Below are 20,303 nucleotides of genomic sequence, written 5' to 3'. Positions count from 1 at the left end.
CGGTTGTGGAAACAAAGGTTCAGTTCTAGGGAAAGAATGCTGATGCTGGGGTCTGGTTAGCTGGGTCCCAGCCCACTTTCAATCAAAGTTGGCATCAACACGAGGAAAAAATGGGGGGGGGGGGGTTAACCATGCCATTTTAATATAACTTTTGTTTAGCTATATACAGTAGGCATTTGTAGAATGGCTCATTATGGCATACTCAGTATTGTCTCCACCCTCAGATTTTATGTTCCCACAATGAACTGTAATGATGGTCATATTGAAAGAGACCGTCCGAAGACATAGATTGTATTTCCTTGCAGACATAGCTAGTCTAGCCTCTGAGATGCCAACAGAGCTGCAGAAACAAACTATCAACATGAAGAAAAGTTCAGAGTCAATCAAGGCTTTCACTGTCAATAGTACAACTAGCTGGAACAGGTTGTTAGGATATTACTTCTTAGATTTCAGTAAGGAAAAACATTACTTTTTCATTTTGCTCTACCTGCAGAATCTCTGTGTACTGGCTAGACAAGCAAAGACTCTGGAGCCTTTGTTTTCCCATGGAATCTCCATTCAGAGATGTGTAATTCCTATCGTAGGATGCCGGGGACATATTGTTTGGGGTCAAGGGCAGCACGTTTTCATGTTTATTTTGTCCTTGGGACAAGTAGGCCAACCCCTTGCAGCACAAACCCTTTGGCTGCCAGTTTACAGAGAAGGAAACTGTCTGCAGTTGAGGTAATGTGTGTTCGTACATTAATGCTCTTCGAACTTGTATTTATGGTTCAATAATGAAAAGTCATTATTAGGGTGAGCGCTGTATATATTGATTGACGTTTTAAGGTCACACTGCACTACTTCAAAAAATAAGGGGATTCGGAGGGTTATGAGGTCCAGTGTATGTCCTCCAAAAACGGTTATTTATAATGTGATACACTGTTCCTAGAAAGCAAGGAAACGACAGAGAGAGTCAAAAAGGGTCCCATTAAGTAGGAGCAAGAGTCCTCACACACCTAGTTAGGTGTCATGCTTCATCATTGGACCAGCTCCTCGCCAGACTGGCGCTGCAATGTCTGGCGGGCACCACCCTTTCGGGGGGCTCTTTGCCGGAGATCTTTTTGATGATGCCAACCTTTCCCACAAATCGGTGAAGGGGAAAGGAGAAAGAGAGAGCAAAAACTTAGATTGAAAAATTAAAATTGGCTCAAGTACCCTACTCAAAGTTACCTTTTATTAATGTGGGGTCTTGGACAAGATTAAAACGATAAACAGGAGGGTAGGGTCGATATAATGCTCGACTACTCTCAGACTGTATTATACATAACGAGGAAGTCAAGGTATTACAAGACCCACCTCAACAATGGGTCGACATGTTTCGCGTCTATGAGGTCCCACAGGATCCAGCAACGCTTCCTCAGGACCTAGTTACAAGACATGATGCTTCTCTACAAATAAATTAGAGTGACTATTCGACTGATCCCTTCGTCTTTCCGGGAGCGCGACGAAGGGGTAGGTGGTACTGCCGTCTACATGGTCCTAACAAAGCCTTGGGGACCAGGTATTTGGTCCGTGTTATCCCATGAAGCCCTGTCTCAGTGTAGGAGTGGCGACAAATAGGAACGAAAGACTGGGTCATAATGGACTCATGTAAGTGACTGGTGATAATTATACTCCCCCCTTTTCTGATTATCAGTTGACAGAGGCAATAGTCACTCTAATTTATTTGTAGAGAAGCATCATGTCTTGTAACTAGGTCCTGAGGAAGCGTCGCTGGATCCTGTGGGACCTCATAGACGCGAAACATGTCGACCCATTGTTGAGGTGGGTCTTGTAATACCTTGACTTCCTCGTTATGTATAATACAGTCTGAGAGTAGTCGAGCATTATATCGACCCTACCCTCCTGTTTATCGTTTTAATCTTGTCCAAGACCCCACATTAATAAAAGGTAACTTTGAGTAGGGTACTTGAGCCAATTTTAATTTTTCAATCTAAGTTTTTGCTCTCTCTTTCTCCTTTCCCCTTCACCGATTTGTGGGAAAGGTTGGCATCATCAAAAAGATCTCCGGCAAAGAGCCCCCCGAAAGGGTGGTGCCCGCCAGACATTGCAGCGCCAGTCTGGCGAGGAGCTGGTCCAATGATGAAGCATGACACCTAACTAGGTGTGTGAGGACTCTTGCTCCTACTTAATGGGACCCTTTTTGACTCTCTCTGTCGCACACTGCACTACTGACAGTGGTTCCAGTCAAAAAAACAAAAGTGTACACACATTTTTGAAAGGTTTAACAATATGAGGCTAAGTATAAAGCTCCCGGAATGCTCTCTGATTAGATGCAAATGTTTGCAGAAGCTTGTAAGCAAGAGCGATTATTCTTTGCTTTCAAAATAAAATGTTCTGAAAAAAAATGCAAGTAGGAAAAAAAAGTTTCGCTATTATGAAATTTTAGGTGCTATTTCTTTGAAGCGTCATTCAGTAAAATGCGTTGATGCATGTTAGTATTTCCAAAAGATATTCCTAATAGAAAATCAGTGTCACCATTTTCAACAAGATTATGAGGAGCATGCAAATAAGCAAGCACTGGCAAAGCCAACTGATCTGAAATTGTTTTTTGTGAGTCTTTTGGTTTCGTCAATGCGTGTCTTGTTTTGGCATGGCTTTTGTAAGACTTCATTGATGTGGGAGCTGCCAGGCCCTCACCATTGTAACAAACACTCCCAAAAAATTTTCAAAATAAAAGTTCTTGGTCTCAAAAGCCACACATTGCCACCAGTGACGTAACTAACGCCCCGTAGCCCCCTCCAGGGGGCCCCCTACGCACAGCTCCTGCCCTGAGTGAGTCCGGAGGGTGGGGGCTCCAAGTTCTTTCCGGGGGGGGGGCTTCAGTTTCATTACACCACTGATTGCCAATATGCTCCTTGTGGAAGAGGAGAATGTGATCACTCATAGTAAAGCCAGCCAATAGATGAGAGAGAAATAGAAGTTTAATAAAAAAACTAAATGTCTTTGTTAATGCCAGACCTAATTAGGGACCCAATTCTTAAAGGAAGTCACAAAAGTGCATCCATGTTATATTTCTTTGAACTAGTGGCTTTCATGAATTCACAAGAACTCACGGCAGTAGACCAGGAAATTGTAGTCCTAGAAAATATTTGTGAACTGTATTTTAGCATGAGCAAATGTGCATGTGTAGATTTGCTCATGTGAAAATCTATTGAGCGTTTACAAGTTTACTTTCTCTTCAACCACTTTTTACCCAGTGTTGGAAGAACTTCTTCTTCTGCCATTGTCAGGTGTAAATGTCCAACCTTTCTCATTATGGGAAAAGATTAGAGAAGAGCTGGCGAAATTCCTTAAAACATGCAAGTTAGTAGGTTTGCAGACTCAAATACATTGCAGCCCTGGAACTATTGCTTACTGCTTCCTCCAGCCCCAATATGTAGATCTGCGGAAAGGTGGCAAAATAAGGAAATTGCTACAGTAGGGATTGAAATTGCAAGTGCTCAAGCCCTACTATAGTAGTAGCCCGGTATAATCAGAGAGGCTATTATCAGAGCTCCTAAATAATGAGATTGCTGCCATAATCTGTTGCCGCACTACATGGCACCAAAGGGACAAGTCGTTTTTTTTTACAGGGCAAGTAGATTTAAGAAGCAGCCTGTCCCATGGACAAGTAGATATTTTATTAAATTCCACACCCCTGTCCACTGTTCGAAACTTTTGACAGTGCACATCCGTTTTCAGTAAAAGGCTTTGGTAGTTTGGGAGTTGAAACAGTTACATAGCTCACATTAAATTGCCTAGAAGTAGTGATTTTTCTGCCAGTGTTCTAACAATAAGTATTAGAAGCCTAACATTCAAATCTTATAGAATATGGAGGGTGGCGGGAGGGGAGAGGAATAGAATATTATCAAAAAATAAATTCAAAAAATCTTACAGAGCTCTTGCTTCAGTTATTTGTGTCTTCAGACCCCCTCTGAAACCTTGACATGACCCAAACGCTGCCTCAAATGCACATGCTACTGTAGTAGAGAATCACCTAATATACAAAGATATAAGTAAAGACAGTGTCTCAATACTTCTGTCCCTCATGCACATTGATATTTCAGCAGCTCCATCTACCACAGCCTTACATTGTCCTTTAGCTGAATGAAGGTCCACACCAATGAGAGATTCTGAACTGAAAACTGATGTTGAAGGTCAGATATGGAAGTCAGAATGGGGTATTGCACACCTCTACAATGTTCAACACCAAAAATGTGGATTTTTTTTAAGAATGCAAGGTGTTGAGGAGAAGAGGGCTTCTAGAGTGAGAACTTGAAAGAATATTTGAAGAAGAAGAATTTTCCTGTTTTGAGCAGTCAGTGGCAGATAATAATTTAAACAACGTATCTGGGCTGCTCACTGTAATTGAGAACTGATTGGTCTTTTTGGTTCACATAAAATTCTCAGTCATCAGTGCTGAAGGAGGAACTTCATACCATTACAAGATGTAGTAGAGCGTGGTTAAGACACACACCATTATGCCATGTATTCAGCACAACTATAAGGAAGTCCCTCCCATTCCTAAATATATAGGGTGGGGTCCAGATGGATTTCATGGTTGTTGACATTCTTGGAAAGGAACAGTAAATCTAGCTCATCCAATGGCTCACCTCAGCACAAAGAGAGTCAGAGGCGAAAGCCCCTGCAGAAGAAAATAAAAAATAGCATATATAAATTGATGTGTTGCTAATTAAAAGGCATTACTCAACAATTCATTCTACTACCATTGGGAGAATGTATCCAGTTTATCCCCAGAATAGCACCACACAAGAGCAGAGATTGTTGTGCACAAGAGAAAAACTATCACAAATGCATGTGTCAGGGTGGTGCTAGATGCAGTAGAGTCCTCAAGTTGATAAGTGGTCACATTTTTGCCAGTCTTTGAAATGTGGAGTCCCAGCATTTAAATATTCTGTTCCAGTGAGCCACGTGTGGAGGAGGTACTAAAAACAGTAAAGAAGCATACTAAACTGTAAAGTGTGGTTGTCTTGTTTTTTATCAAGACCAACAGAGATGCCCCTCAGGCAACAAAATACAGACTTTTATTGACCAAATAGTTGCAAAATGTACACAAACACCCGTTGCTAAAGAGGTTCATTTTATGGTAATATTTGCTCCTGAGACAGCACTGCATCAGGATACTTTAGGACTGTAAGCAAGCAATAATGTGGGTTATATTACCCAAGACTAAGACTGTTGTTAGGAGAGAGGTGAGTTTATGACCTGCGTGCAGAGTCTTAATGAAGTTTGCACTTCAAAATGTGCTTATTGTGTAGTGTAGTGAAGTTGGTTTGACATGCATTGTGTTGCAGATTATATTGTTCTTTTACAAGTCTCAAGACAGAAAATACTGCAGTATTTTTGTTGTGAAGCTTTATGGCTTGGCAATGTCTACAGATGTATATCCAACTGTACCTGTGGTTTGCATATAAAAAAAGAGTGTCTCCATGTAGAAAGTCACAGTCAGTCTAGCATTCTTAGAAGGGTGGAAGTAAGTACTTATACCATGGACCTTTAAGGACCCAAAAATGGTTTTAACTAAAAAAGTCCACTATTTGAGGCTTTGTTTAAGGCATATAATAAAACCTATAAAGAAAAGGGTGATTCCAGTCCAGATCACATTCTCCTTCCTAGTACTATTTATACACAATGGTACTCCCGGGAAAAATACAGTAGGAGCTAAACCTTAAACATAAATAAGCTGCCCAAGGCTCTAAAGGGATATAAATGTACCTTTTTCTGTTGGTCGGGGTCAGTGTATAGTGTTGGTGTTTCTGTTAATAGGAGGCAAAGCCCTAACCCACCCACTGGTGACAGGCTTCATCAAAGGTGCCACTGCTCACTTGTGTCAATTTCCTACGTGAGTGGGCTCCACCTCAAGTTTCAGGAAGAGCTTACGGCTAAGATAACTTGTTTATAAGAATAAAAATAACACTGTCTCAATGATGGTCACCTGATAATGGAGGGGCAGCCTTTAATTAAAGTGAGTTAGTGAGTTGCAGGCACTCTTCATGGAGGAAACTTTCTTACATTTACGCAAGGCTTAAGTGCGGAGACACCACAAACATTTTACCCAAGATTGTGTTGCATGTTCATATAATAAGATTGTAATTGTCTACATCAGTGGTTCCCAACCTGTGGTCCGGGGACCCCTGGGGGTCCGCAAAGCCTTCTCAGGGTGTCCGCGAGAGCCTAGAAAATTAAAACATATTAACAAATATTGACAAACTAGGTCCCTAGCTTCCAGTAATGACTCAGGCGGGGGTCCCCGGATTCCAATGATAATTCAGCGGGGGTCCCTGGGTTCCATTAATGTTAAAGTGGGGGTCCACAGAAATCAAAAGGTTGGGAACCACTGGTCTACATTCTCAGACAGCCCTTGAAAAGAAGCGTATAGTTATGCAGAGCCCTATATAGTGCTGATTAGATAGAGCAAAGGTATCTCTTTAATAAGATAACAAAACAGTTTTTTGCTTTTGCATATCCCCACAAGGGATTTTCTATGACAAAATTAGGCTTTGCACCCTTGTATTCACTTGTATTTGGCTATATTACCAATACACCAATATACGGTCCACCAGTAGTTCACAGGCACATTCTGTTCACAAGAATTACACCACATTCACCTTTATATTGAGACTATACCATTGTTCAAAATGTGTATGACTGCCATATAGTCCTTGGAGTTCTAGGACCTTTCAACACTGAATCCCCACTGGCACACACATTACATTGGTGAGTTCCCTGCAGTAAAACCAGCTCAAGAGAAAACTATCACAATTGCATGTGTAAGGTGGCTCTAGATGCAATGGAGACTTCAGATAGACAAGTTGTCCCATTTCTGTTGTTGCGTTGACTCACTTTCTAATGGGTTTCTGGGTTTAGTCCAGATGTATAGACCGAACATTTAAAGGTTCCACTGATTGTATGTATTTGGACCACATATGTAGGAGCTGCTAAAAGCAATAAAGAATTCTGAAGACGTTTGCAGCAGTGTTGTCGCCTTCTACATTGGCACTGATCTTCCCTTGTGTTCCTCTCATTGTTTTTTTTTTTAATCTGATAACCTCTCATATCTTTTTTTCCTCCTCTTGCCTGTTTTCTTTCCACCTGAACTCTTCCTTTGCTTTGTAGAAGAACGTTAGTAACCGAATCATTGGCATGGCTTTGTTGTGATGGAGACACCCTCTAACTGGCTTCAAAGTCAGTTTTGGTTTCTGAAGCCAACCTACTTGCTGCTGCCCACCATTTTTTTTCTGTGTGCTTTGTTTTGCCTGGGAGTGTCCCTCCTACCCCTATGTTACTCTGAATTGTGTCAAATGTTGTTAATGGAGTAAAAGTGGTGTCTAAACCCCTCTTCCACCACTTGTGCACCTGCGTTTGCTAGTTTTATTTCTCTTTTAATGTTTCTCCCTTCCCCCATACCACTTTTTCTCTTCCTGACTCTCTTCCCATTAATTTGTACCTCCTGAGAAGTAACTGCAGTGTTTTTCAACCCCAATACCCATGGAAGATAGATGTCCTTGACATGTCAGTACACATAACTATTTCTGTTATAGGTGTAGGAAGCTGTCCCAGTGTGGGTGAAAACATATGGTGTTACACCTTATACTGGCACACTGAACTACCTCCCTCTGGAGGCATGACCACGCAAAATATAAACAGGTAAGTACTCAGGAAAAGCATAAATTAGCAAGGGCCCTATAGGGGGGCCAAACCATATACTAAAAAATGGAATGTGAATCGGTGTCCTCCCCCCTAGTGGAGGGCTGGGGGAAGAGTACACCCCCAAAAGGTAAGTACCTAGAAGATCCCCAGTAGCCGGGTGTAGAGAGGTAAGTTACCCGGTCCTCCCATAGGCTAACATGGGGACTTTGCGGTTGGAGAATACAGAAGCAGGACCGGACCAGTGGACCCCAAGGGTGGATTCCGGGTGAAGAGGATCTGCAAAAGAAGGGGACAGAGTCCAGTCCACGCAGGAGTGTCTAGGCGGGGCAAGAGCCAATGGTAGACCCTTCTGTAGCTGAAAATCCTGATTGACGGTGATGAATGAAGTCCAGCTGTGGGGTCTAGGAGCTGCAGAGGAGTCCCTCAAGTCACCTACAAGCTGTCCCTAGACTTCGCTGGATTGCAGATGGGTCAGTGGTCAGGAGGACCACCAACAAGCACAGGCAAAGTCAAAAGAAGCTGTTGGAGGTTTTGCTGAGTTGTGGAGGACCAGCAAGGTCCTGGGGAACTCAACCCTTTGAGGGGAGTCCAGACAGACCCTCAGAAGAAAGCAGAGCCAGAAGAAGCAGTTGGAGCCCCCCCAAACAACAGACTGGCTGCAGGAACAGTAAATCGTAGTGAGACCCAGTCAGCACACCTAGAGAGGAGTCCCACGTCACTGGAGCAACAGAGAGGTGATTGTTCTTTCAGAGGTAGAGTGCTGGGGGCTGGGGCTACTTGGAGCCTGAAGATCCCTCAGAGCAGAATTAAACAAGCCTTGGCTGGTGCCACAGTTGTTGTGCAGGGATTCTGTCCCAGTGGCAGAGGCAAAGGCTTACTGTCTCCCTCTCCCATGTTGAACAGAAGGCAGAGAGGACCCAGGGGATCCCTCAGAACCACCACATGTGCTGGAGAATCTGTGCATATTCATTGGATAGGAGATCCCACCAGCCAGTCGTTGTCTGCAGACACAGGCTAGGGACTCATTTACTCCAAAGGAGATTCCTTCTTGCTTCTTGGTGCAACTGAAGTGTTGCCAACCCCAGAGGATGCACAGCCATGGAAATGTTGCAGAATGCTGTCAGGAGCCGCGGAAACAATGTTGCAAGGAGACGTCTTCTCAGGCGATGTAGTCTTGTTTGGTTCCTGTGCAGCCCAGCAGTGGTTCTGGAGGCCAGAAGCAGAAGTTGTATTTGCAGAGAGGTCCTGGTGGAGTCTTGCATGACAAATCTGGGGACCTACACTCAAGAGAAGTCCCTAAATAGCCCAAAAAGGGGGTTTGGTTACTCTCTGGGGTGACCACCTGTCAGGAGGGGTCACTGACATCCGCTACCCTGCCTACCCAGTCAGATGCTCTCAGAGGCCTCTGCACATCTTGGTTCCAAGATGGCAAGCCAAGTGGCCACCTGATGGAGCTCCTGCCACCACCACAGCGGTGGAGTTGGACAGGAGAGTCGAAATACTCCTTTCTTTTGTGTGTTGTCTGCCAGAGCACGGGCCAGTGGTCCCTGGACTGCTGCATACCGGATTATGCAAGGAGGGCACCAAATGTGCTCTACAAAACAGTCTGGTGGCGCATGGAGGCTACACACCCTCCCCAACCCAGTAACAACCTATTTACAAAGGAGAGGACCCCTCTCCTACTGGAACTCCTTTGTTCTGCTGCCCCCTGCTTGAGCTGGTCAAGCAGTAGGAGGGCAGAATTGTGTTGGAGGGGCTGCAGCAGCGTGGCTGCCGGCAGGCCCTGAAAGTCTGGTAGGAGCATAACTGGCGGATCCGCGAAGGAACCCCCAGAGTGCATGAAATCATGCCACCAATACTTGAATCAGTGTTTGGGTATGATTCTGACATGTTTGATACCAAACATGCCCAGGTTCTGAGTTACCATCATCGGTAGGGACCTGTGGCCAGCACATAGCTAAAATGGCTTCCCCGCACTTACTGAAGTCCAGGGAATTGGAACTGGAGTTCATAGAGGCACCTCCTCTGCTCTTGCGGGGGTTCCCACACACAGGGACCTGCATCCTCCCCTTTGGGCTGAAAGGGCCTACCATAGGGGTGGCTTAGAGTGACCTGGTGTAGTGACCAGCACTGAAAGGGTATGTGCACCATTTCACGCAGGCTACAAAGGGCAGGCCTGGAGACACAGTTTGCATGGGCTCCCTCGAGTGGCATATTATATGGTGCAGCCCATGGGAGACCCCCGGTGTACCGATGCCCTGGGTACCTAAGTATCATCTACCAGAGATTTACAGGGGTACACCAGTATGCCAATTGTAAGGTGTACGAAGTACCAAGACAACCAAATTTAGTGGAGAGAGCACAATTGCTGGGGTCCTGATTAATAGGATCCTTGTGAAATCAGTCTAATCACACAACAGGCAAGAAACTAGGTGTAACTATGCCAAAAAGAGTGGGGTATATTATCACTAACTATGCATACGTATTAGCTTTCAGTTACACGCCTAAAGTCCGTATCAATGTTTTTTGTGTACATGTTGTTATGTTGATATGATGTGACAAAATGCTTTCCAACATAGAAGCACATATGCAAAATGCATATAACTTTATGAATTATCATTACTGATGTCCAGTTCCCTAATGACTTATACCTTGCGATCTTGCATGAACTCTATAGGTTGAGTGGGTACCATGCTGCCTTGCTTGGTAATAGGGTGCAAAGCAGTATAGTCTAGTGGCTATTTACCAAGTGGTCTCATCCAGCAGTGGAGTACTATGCACCAGCACCCAGAACATGACTGTCATGTCATACTTACCAGGTAACCATTATATCTGATAGAGAATTCTAGTTGCAGATTCCTTACTTTAGAATTTTCCCCCAGGCGTCAGATTGGATCTGAAGATTTTTTCTTTGATCAATACCCTTGCCCATCAGTAGGTGGTGTTGGTTGACTCCATGGGCGTCATTGGCATTGATTTAGGGAGTATTACCTAGACACTGCTTCAGTGCAGTCACTTCTTTTCTTTCCGTGCCATGTGCTGGTCCGGAGAGAGCTACCCTGGTCTCTTTTTGACTGCTTTTTGACCCTTTTGTCGAGTTTTTGGGTGAGTTTTTGGTGCGTTGAGATGTCCACCAAGACCGGTTTCAAGCTGTGCAAGGATGTTCACTGCATGATGTCAGTGACAGATACGCGTCTGGTCTGTGGTGCCTGGACCGCGACCACGACCCAAAGTCGTGCTCCGAGTGCCGGGCCATGCACCTAAAGGCCTTGAGGGAGCGGTCCCTCAAGCTCATGGTGGTCCGGCGCTCGGCTCTGCGTAGGTCCCAGTCTCGCTCAAGGGGAAGGTTTTGAAACCGCTTGTGGACCCACCACCATTCTTCTTCCTTTAAGTCTTCGGGCTAAGGTAAGAAGAAGTCGAAGCGATCCCGTTACCCTTCGACTTTTCCCTGTCGCTCGGCTGATGCGACGTGGTAGTAGTGTCGACGCTCGAGGCCTCCGTCTTCGGAGCGGGCTTCTGGGTCCACTCCGTGCTTCCCTGAGTTTCCGGGAGCCGGAGCGACCCCTGCCGAATTGAAGGATTTATATGAGGTCATGAGCCTCATTTTTAGGCAGGCTGACCCCAATACAGTGCCTTCGGGCCCAAGGGGTTTGGTCGGTGGGCCATTGGGTTTCACGCCGGGAGCTCCGGCTCCCGCCACCGATGTCCCTTCTGGATCTGCTCTTGGATCTGCACAGATGCCTGTCGTACCACTGAGACCTTCCCCGGCGCTGGTTAGATTGTCGACGCTCCCAACGTCGGTGGTGCCCACCTTCAACGTCGACCCGATCCTCATCCCGACGACTCGGAGCGTGCTTCTAGGTTGAGTAGGCCCCATCGAAGATTCAGACTCTGGGGGTGATTCTAATTCTGGCGGGCGGCAGAGGCCGCCCGCCAGAATTCCGCCCCCATAATACCGCTCCGCGGGGAGGGTATTATGAGTTTTTCCCTGGGCTGGCGGGCGGTCTCCAAAAGACCGCCCGCCAGCCCAGGGAAAAACTCCCTTCCCACGAGGATGCCGGCTCGTAATCGAGCCGGCGGAGTGGGAAGGTGCGACGGGTGCAGTAGCACCCGTCGCGTATTTGTGTCTGCAAGGCAGACACTGAAATACCTTGCGGGGCCCTCTTACGGGGGCCCCTGCCGTGCCCATGCCATTGGCATGGGCACGGCAGGGGCCCCAGGGGCCCCGCGACCCCCCCTACCGCCATCCTGTTCATGGCGGCTTTCCCGCCATGAACAGGATGGCGGTAGGGGGGGTCAGAATCCCCCATGGCGGCGCAGCAAGCTGCGCCGCCATGGGGGATTCTGAGGGCAGCGGTAAACCGGCGGGAAACCGCCGGTTTACCCTTTCTGACCGCGGCCAAAGCGCCGCGGTCAGAATGCCCTGCGGGGCACCGCCGGCCTGTCGGCGGTGCTCCCACCGACCCTCGCCCCGGCGGTCGAAGACCGCCGGGGTTAGAATCAGCCCCTCTGTCTTCGATGGGCCCTACTTAACCCAGGTCGGATTCAACCCTTTTTCTTATGGGTCCCTGACCCCTTATAAATACCAGGGTGACCCTAATTTGGACTGGGCACAGGAGCTGGGCGAGGCCAGTGGCCTGGACACTTTTCCAGATGCTGGCATGCTGTCTCCTCCTACCGTGGCTATGGCAGAAGGAGCGACATATTCTATGGTGGTCAGTAGGGCGGCAGAGGTCCTTGGCCTTGAGCTGCCTACTGTTCAAGCCAGGTCAAATCTCCTGACGGAGGTGCTTCAGCCATGGGCTTCCACATCTGAGCCCCTTCTACCATTCGATGAAGCCCCCACTGATGTCCTCTTGGGTACTTGGTCCAGACCCAACACAGGGGCTCCTGTGAACCGGACTATCACACGCCACCATCTGGATGTCCTGAACGACCCTAAATTCCTGTCCTACCACCCCGCGCCTGAGAGCCTTCTCATCCAGGCTTCCTCTTCCTCTGGCGCATTCCCTTCTGCACCCCCGGATAGGGAATCAAAAAGGCTGGAACAATTTAGGAAGAAGATGTTTCCTTCCTCCAGTCTCTCACTGCGGTCCGTGAACACTGCATGCTTTTTGGGCTGCTATACCCACTCTTTGTGGGATACCGTCACGCAAATTCTGCTGCAGAGGAGGGAGGCCCATGCTACTGTCTACCAAGCTGTCACAGATGGGAGTGATGCAGCAAAGTTCACAATCAGATGTGGGCTGGGCACGACCAACTCTCTAGGCAGGTCGGTTGTGACGACGATGGCCTTGAGGTGCCACGCCTGGTTGCATATATCTGTCCAACAGACCCTTATGGTCTTGCTTTTGATGGCTCCCGTCTCTTTGGAGACAAGGCGGACTCGGCTTTGTAGAGGTTCAAGGACTCCCGGGCTGCGTGGCCGGGGGACACAGAATCCCACATGGGTGTGGGACAGGGAACCAGAGATCTGCTCAGTCCACCCCTGCCTCTGCTGCAGCCTCCAAACCCTCCTAGTCCATCCCCTCACTCCGATCCAGTTGGCATCAGGCTTCGCCATCCCCTGCCCCACTGTGAATCCGTCACTACGGACAGATGGGTTTTGCAGATCACTCGAAGGGGCTACTCCCTCCCCTTCGAATCTGCCCCACCAGCCATGCCTCCATCAGTCAGCCATCTTCCGGAGGATCATTTGAAGCTGCTCCGCCAGGAAGTTGTAGCTCTCTTGGCCAAGGGAGCCATAGAGAAGGTCCCTGCGCGAGAAGGTCATGGTTGTTATTGCCGTTACTTTCTGGTGCCCAAAAAAAACAAGGGCTTACGTCCTAACCTAGACCATCGGGACCTCAATTACTTCCTCAAGAATGAAAAATTCAAAATGCTCACCCTGGCTCGGGTCCAGTCTGCCTTTGCTCACCCTGGCTCGGGTCCAGTCTGCCTTTGCCCAAGGAGACTGGATGGTAGCGTTGGACTTGCATGATGCTTATTTCCACATTCCCATCCTGCCTGCCCACAGACCTTACCTACGATTCGTGGTAGGTCATGAGCACTTTCAGTTTACTGTGCTCCCCTTTGGCCTTACCAGTGCCCATCGGGTGTTCACAAAAGTCATGGCCGTGGTTGCAGCTCATCTGCACAGGTTAGGGGTTTCAGTTTTCCCCTACCTTGACAACTGGTTGTTGAAGGCGACTTGCCCCAGAAAGTCGTCTCCCACCTTCAGAGTACGGTGAGCCCCCTGCACATGCTGCGGTTCACTATAAACGTGCTGAAGTCACACCTGACTCCCTCTCAGATGCTCCCTTTCATCAGAGCTATTCTGGACACAGTACAGTTTTGGGTTTATCCTCACGAAAAGTAAGTCCAAGATAATCAGGCTATGATTCTGATCTTTCAGCCTCTGTCTTGGGTTTCAGTGAGACTGACTCTGAGGCTGCTGGGCCTCATGGCCTCCTGTATCCTGCTAGTGACACATGCCAGATGGCATATGCGGGTTCTGCAGCGGGACTTGAAGTTCCAGTGGGCGCAGCATCAGGGAAATCTCTTTGACATGGTCCAGATCTCTGAGGGGACTGCGTAAGATCTGCAGTGGTGGCTTTCGAATTAGCATTGGGTCCACAGCAGATCCCTCTCCCTTCCCAGCCAGATATCTCCATAGTGACAGATGTGTCATTTCTGGGTTGGGGTGGCCACATGGGAGAGGCAGAGATCAGAGGCCTCTGATCTCCGGTGGAGTCTGGGCTCCATATCAGTCTTCTGGAGCTCTGGGCAATCAGGCTTGCGTTGGAAGGATTGTTTCCCTCTCTCAAAGGGAAAGTAGTGCAAGTGTTCACGGACAACACTACCGCCATGTGGTACTGCAACAAACAGGGCAGAGTAGAGTCCTGGACCGTTTTTTCAGGAGGCACTATACCTCTGGACATGGCTGGAACATCAGGACATTACCCTGGTGGTTCAGCATCTGAAAGGCTCTCTGAATGCCGGAGAAGACAAGCTCAGCCGTCCATGCATAGCCGATCATGAATGACATCTCCATCCGGAGGTGGCGCAAGGTCTCTTTCAGCAGTGGGGAGAGTCTTGGTTAGATCTGTTTGCCTCCGCAGAGAACGAGGTATGTCAGCTGTTTTGCGCTTTGGAGTTTCCAAGGTGGCACTCACTCGGAGACGCTTTTCATCTCGAGTGGAACTGTGGCCTCCTTTACGCCTATACCACTTCTGCCCAGAGTTCTCAATAAGATAAGGAAGACCAGGCCCAAGTTATCTTGGTGGTTCTGGACTGGCACGGAGAGTATGGTATCCAGAGCTATTGAGCATGGCCTCTGATCCTCCACTCAGACTGCCTTTTCGGGAGGATCTTCTGTCGCAGCAGGAGGGGACAGTTCTCCTCCTGAACCTGTCCAGTCTCCGCCTTCATGCGTGGAGAGTGAGCGGCAGCAGTTGACGTCTTTTGACATTCCCCCCCGAAGTCTGTGACATTATCTTGGCAGCCAGGTGTCCCTCCACCAAAATGGTATACACCTGTCGTTGACATAAATTTGTGACGTGGTGGACCAACAAATCTGTTGATCCCCTCTCTGCTCCTCTTTCTGAGGTTCTTTTGTTCATTATTTCTTTAGCCCAGCAGGGCTCTGCTTTGGGCACCCTTAAAATGTATTTATCGGCTATTTTGGCCTTTCTTAGGATACCTGATCAGCCCTCACTCTTTAAGTCTCCTATTGTCAATCGATTCCTTAAATGTCTCACCCATTTATTTTCTCCCACTCCATTTATTATGCCTCTGTAGGACCTCAATCTTGTCCTTACTTACTTAATGTGTACTCCCTTTGAGCTGATGCACAATTGCCCTTACGGCGCCTCACTTTCAAGACTGTCTTTCTTGTTACCATCACTTCAGCTCGCAGAGTGCATGAGCTTCAAGCTCTTTCTTCCAAGCCCCCATACTTGTCTGTGCACCCTGACAAAGTGGTGTTGCGCACTAAGCCCTCCTTTCCAAGGTTGTTACGCCTTTTCATGTAGGCCAGTCCATCACCTTGCCTACTTTTTATGCATCCCCACATCCTTCTCAGGAGGAGGGGAGACCACCATCTGGACCCAAAAAGATCATTAGCATTCTGTCTAAATCGTACTAAAGATTTCCATGTGGACGATTGTAGGAAGCTGGCTCTGTATATACTATATCAAAACGAGATATAGTGTGCACAGAGTCCAGGGGTTCCCCAAGAGGCTTGACAGAGGCAATAATAGATAATACTAATGCCCTATTTGTGATATTGTGTTCAAGCAGTAAGGCTTATCAGAGGGTAGTGTTAAGCATTTGTTGTACACACACAAGCAATAAGTGAGAGCACACACTCAATCACTTAACTCCAGGCCAGTAGGTCTTTATATAGAAAAATATTCTTTAGGTAATTTATTTTTAGAACCACAAGATTCAGATTGCAGGTAAGTACATTAAAGGTACTTGGCATAGTAATACTTAGAACTTTGAACCAAAACAGTAAAGTACTCAGATTTTCATAAAATGGCAATAAGCTATTTTAAAAGTGGACACAGTGCAAAATTCAACAGTTCCTGGGGGAGGTAAGTAAACGGTATTTTGTCAGGTGAGTAAAGCACTTACAAGTTCAGTCTCTGGGGCATAGACAGCCCACCGTTGGGGGTTCAAGTTAACCCCAAACACCCAGCACCAGCAACACAGGGCTGGACAGATGCAGAGGTCAAAGAGGGGCCTGCTGGTCACTTCTGCACCGGTAGTTGGTTCCTCTCAGGTGTGGGGGCTGTGGATGTAGTGCTTCTTATAGGCGTCGGGTTCTTTGTTACCGGGCAGTCGCTGTCAGGGGCGGTCCTCTGGCGTCATCGTAGGGGTGCAGGGAGGTCATCTCAGGTTGGACACGTCATTGGAGTCACCTGGGGGGTCCTCTCTTTGGTGTTGGTTTCTGTTGACATGGGCCCGGGGCATCGGATGCAGAGTGGTGGGGACTCACGCTTCAGGAGTGAGGTGGGAGTCCCTTTAAAGATGGTTTCTTCTTCGTTGCTTTGGACAGAGCCACCCACTGTCCACTGGAGTTTCTTGGTCCTTTGGGTTTGCAGGGCAGTCCTCTGAGTCAGCAGAGGTCCCTCGTCCTGCTGGATGCGTCGGTGTTGCAGGTTCTTTGAATCTAGAGACAGGCCGGGAGGGCTGGGGCCAAAGCAGTTGTTGTCTCCTTCTTTTCTGCAGGATTTTCAGGTCAGCAGTCCTTCTCCTTGTAACACAAAGCCTGAGCCTTTGAAGCTCACTGCTAGGTGTTACAGTTCCTGCAGGGGGTAGGTGTGAATCACCTCCACCCAGTAAAGGCTTTGTTTCTGGCCCCAGAGAGCACAAAGGCTCTCATCCCAGGGGTCAGAAACTCGTCCTTCAGTGGCAGCCTGGCACAGACCAGTCAGTCCTGCACTGAAGGATTGGGTAAAATACAGGGGGCATCTCTAAGAGGCTCTCTGTGTGCATGTTTTGATAAATCCAGCACTGGCATCAGTGTGGGTTTATTATTCTGAGGAGTTTAATACCATACTTCCCAGTATTCAGTGTAGCTATTATGGAACTGTGGAGTTCGTTTTGACAGACTCCCAGACCATATAGTTAATATGGCCACACTGTACTTACAATGTCTGAGAATGGACTTAGACACTTTAGGGGCATATTGCTCATGCCATGTCAACTTTGCCTTTTTCTCCCCACCAACTCACACAATCTGCAATAGCAGTGTGCATGTGTTAGGTGGGGGGTCCCTTAGGGTGGCACAACACATGCTGCAGCCCTTAGGGACCTTCCCTAGTCACGGGGCCCTTGGTACCACTGGTACCTTTTACAAGGGACTTATATTTGTGTCAGGGGTGTGCCAATTGTGGAAACAATGGTACATTTTTTGTAAAAACACTGGTGCTGGGGCCTGGTTATCAGGGTCCAAGCACACTTCTTAGTCAAGTCAGCATCAGTATCAGGCAAAAAGTGGGGGGTTAACTGAAACAAGGGGCCATTTTCCTACAATAATCAACACTTTGTTGAATATGTAGGTTCGGTACTTCTCGGCATCAAGATGTGCTACGCTTTGGCCAAGAAGCAACCCCTTGAGGGCTTGCATGTTCATTCCATCAGAGCAACTGCTGCTTCCACTGTGTTAGCACACGGAGTTCCTGTCCTGGATATCTGCCAGGCAGCTACATGGGCATCCCCGCATACGTTTCCCAAACATTAATGCCTGGATAGTAAGGTCCGTCTGGGCGGCTACTTTGGTTGTTCGGTCCTGCAGGACTTTCTAGTATGATTTTGGTTCGCAGCCCACCTCCGAGGAAGGCATTGCTTGGGTATCTGTTCTAAGGTAAGGAATCTGCAACTAGAAGTCTCTATCGGATGTACAATTCTCTTCAGTAACAATATATCTTGTAGAGACATATTCTAGTTGTAGATTCCTTACCGGCCCACCCATCCTCCCTGCTTGCAAACTGATTTCTAGGGACAGGGATACCCCATTCAGGTCCTTAGCTCTGGCTCACCAATCTGTGCTCTTAGCGGCTCTGCACTTTGGCGTTGAAAGTCGTTAAATGACACTGACGTCACTGCGCTGAGGCGGGGGCTATTTACTACTCCTAACGTCATCATGGCAACTGCGATGCCAACGATGCCCGCGGAGTTGACCGACGCCACCTACCGACGTGCAGGGGTGTTGGTCGAAGAAAAAATCTCTGGATCCAGTCTGACACCTGGGGGAAAATTCTAAGGTAAGGCATCAGCAACTAGAATATGTCTCTACCAATTATATCGTTACAGAAGGTAAGTACATCCTGACACAATATAATATAACATGGTCTCCCATTCCTTATGGAGAGACAGTCTAAATACCTTGTAGCCATATCAAATGGCTGCATCAAGGCATGTGTGAAATATTTGACATAGCTCAGTAGAGGAGAATACAAATGTAGGTTAGGATTCAAATTAAAAAACAATGTTTGGTGTTCTCTACATTTTCTGATTTATGTGCAGTGATTTGAAGGTGAAGTGTGCAAAACTGAGTATGCTGTTCATACTCCCTATGTCATCTGGCAGGTCTGTTGTCCTCCCAGTAGTAGTTTACAAATTGAGGGATAACTATATCCGTAATTCTCACTGTTAGAGAAATCTAGCTGGGGTAGTCCATAAGAGAGGGCATGCAACACTAGTTACACAATGACATTGGTGTGCATTGAATGACAAAATTACCTTGTAACCATTAATAAAATACCCAGAAATGACTCCTAGTCCCCAGAATGTTATCTAAATATGGTGAAGTTTCTGTTATTTTTTTCAACCACCTTAGCGTATGGATCTTGACCGCCGTAGGGAAGATGCACGCAACCCAAAACGGAAGCCTCGTTTGTTGGAAGAGGATGATCTGCCATCTTGGATCATTAAAGATGATGCTGAAGTTGAAAGACTTACCTGCGAGGAAGAAGAAGAAAAAATATTTGGAAGAGGGTCTCGCCAGCGCAGGGATGTGGACTACAGTGATTCAATGACAGAGAAGCAGTGGCTAAGGGTAAGTATATTATAATATTATTTAGGTTATTTTATTTCACTTTTGTTGACCTGCAAAGTGGTCAGAGAAAATTATATTTAATGCCTCAAGTTGCACACATGATAAACCATTTGCAAACTATTACAACACTTAATAATTCAGCTCCTAGTGGGAAGTTGTCATTCAATACTACTTACAATGTTGTTTCTTTAACCATGTTCACTAGATAAACTGACACCAGATTTAAATGCTGGTACTACCATTTTAAGAAAGCCTAAAGTGATACAGTTTTCGTTTATGGCAGTAAGTAATAGAAATGTTTTATTGCTGGTCCAATATTGGCATGAGTTTGCTTTATGTGCAATAACGAAATGGTAGAATTTATATGAGCACAATGAACCTCCTAATATATGTCAAGAAGCTGGCTCTGTATATACAATACTAAAATGAGGTAAAGTGTGCACAGGGTCCAGGGGTTCCCCAGAAGCTTAACAGAGGCTAAAGAAGATAATACTCTTTTGTGGTAGTGTGCTTGAGCATTTAGGCTTATCAGAGGGTAGTGCACAGTCAAGAGCCAAGAAATGAGGCACATACTCAATGACTAGACAATGTAGCAAAAATATATTTTATTATTTAATTACTTTAACCAAAAGTTCTTTGTGGCAGATAAGTACAGTTCTAAGTAAGTATCAGGCATATGGATCAAATGTACTTTGTTTTTTGACAGTGTAATTTGTCATATGAGTCAATAGAGTCTGGGGGGGGGGGAGGAAGGGTTGGGGGGGGGGGGGAATGTTAGCGCAGTTAACAGGTAAGTGCACTACTTAAGTCATCAGGGTTTAGGATTTCCACAGGCCAGAGTTTAGGTTGACCGCAAAAGTGAACCACCAGCAACACTGGACTGGCTGGGTGCAGAGGCCAAAGTTGGCATTGGGTTTTCAGTGGAATCCTATGAGGATTGGGGGCACTCAGTAGAAAACAGATTGCAGCTAAGTACCTGCTGTTTCAGGACACAGGCCTGGGTTTCTTTAGGTCAGCACCGGGGGGCCATAGTTCAACACCAGGCACACACCCTCAATGGCAC

The 20,303-nt window shown here is 46.9% G+C and overlaps 1 protein-coding gene across 5 annotated transcripts in view; it reads left to right on the top strand.

Moving 5' to 3' along the window:
• SMARCA2 (SWI/SNF related BAF chromatin remodeling complex subunit ATPase 2) overlaps positions 1-20,303 on the top strand; it is a 1,363,970-nt gene that overhangs the window by 979,361 nt on the left and 364,306 nt on the right. For all 5 annotated transcript variants that reach the window (XM_069228509.1, XM_069228519.1, XM_069228497.1 and 2 more), the window contains one exon: positions 19,022-19,240. In XM_069228509.1, the coding sequence (XP_069084610.1) occupies positions 19,022-19,240 (219 nt within the window). The remainder of the gene's footprint in view (positions 1-19,021; positions 19,241-20,303) is intronic.

The sequence above is a fragment of the Pleurodeles waltl genome, chromosome 1_1 (assembly GCF_031143425.1).
Source record: "Pleurodeles waltl isolate 20211129_DDA chromosome 1_1, aPleWal1.hap1.20221129, whole genome shotgun sequence".
NCBI classification, from domain to species: Eukaryota; Metazoa; Chordata; class Amphibia; order Caudata; family Salamandridae; genus Pleurodeles; species Pleurodeles waltl.
The sequence above is the reverse complement of the archived record's forward strand: the minus strand, read 5'-3'. Positions and strand labels throughout refer to the sequence as shown.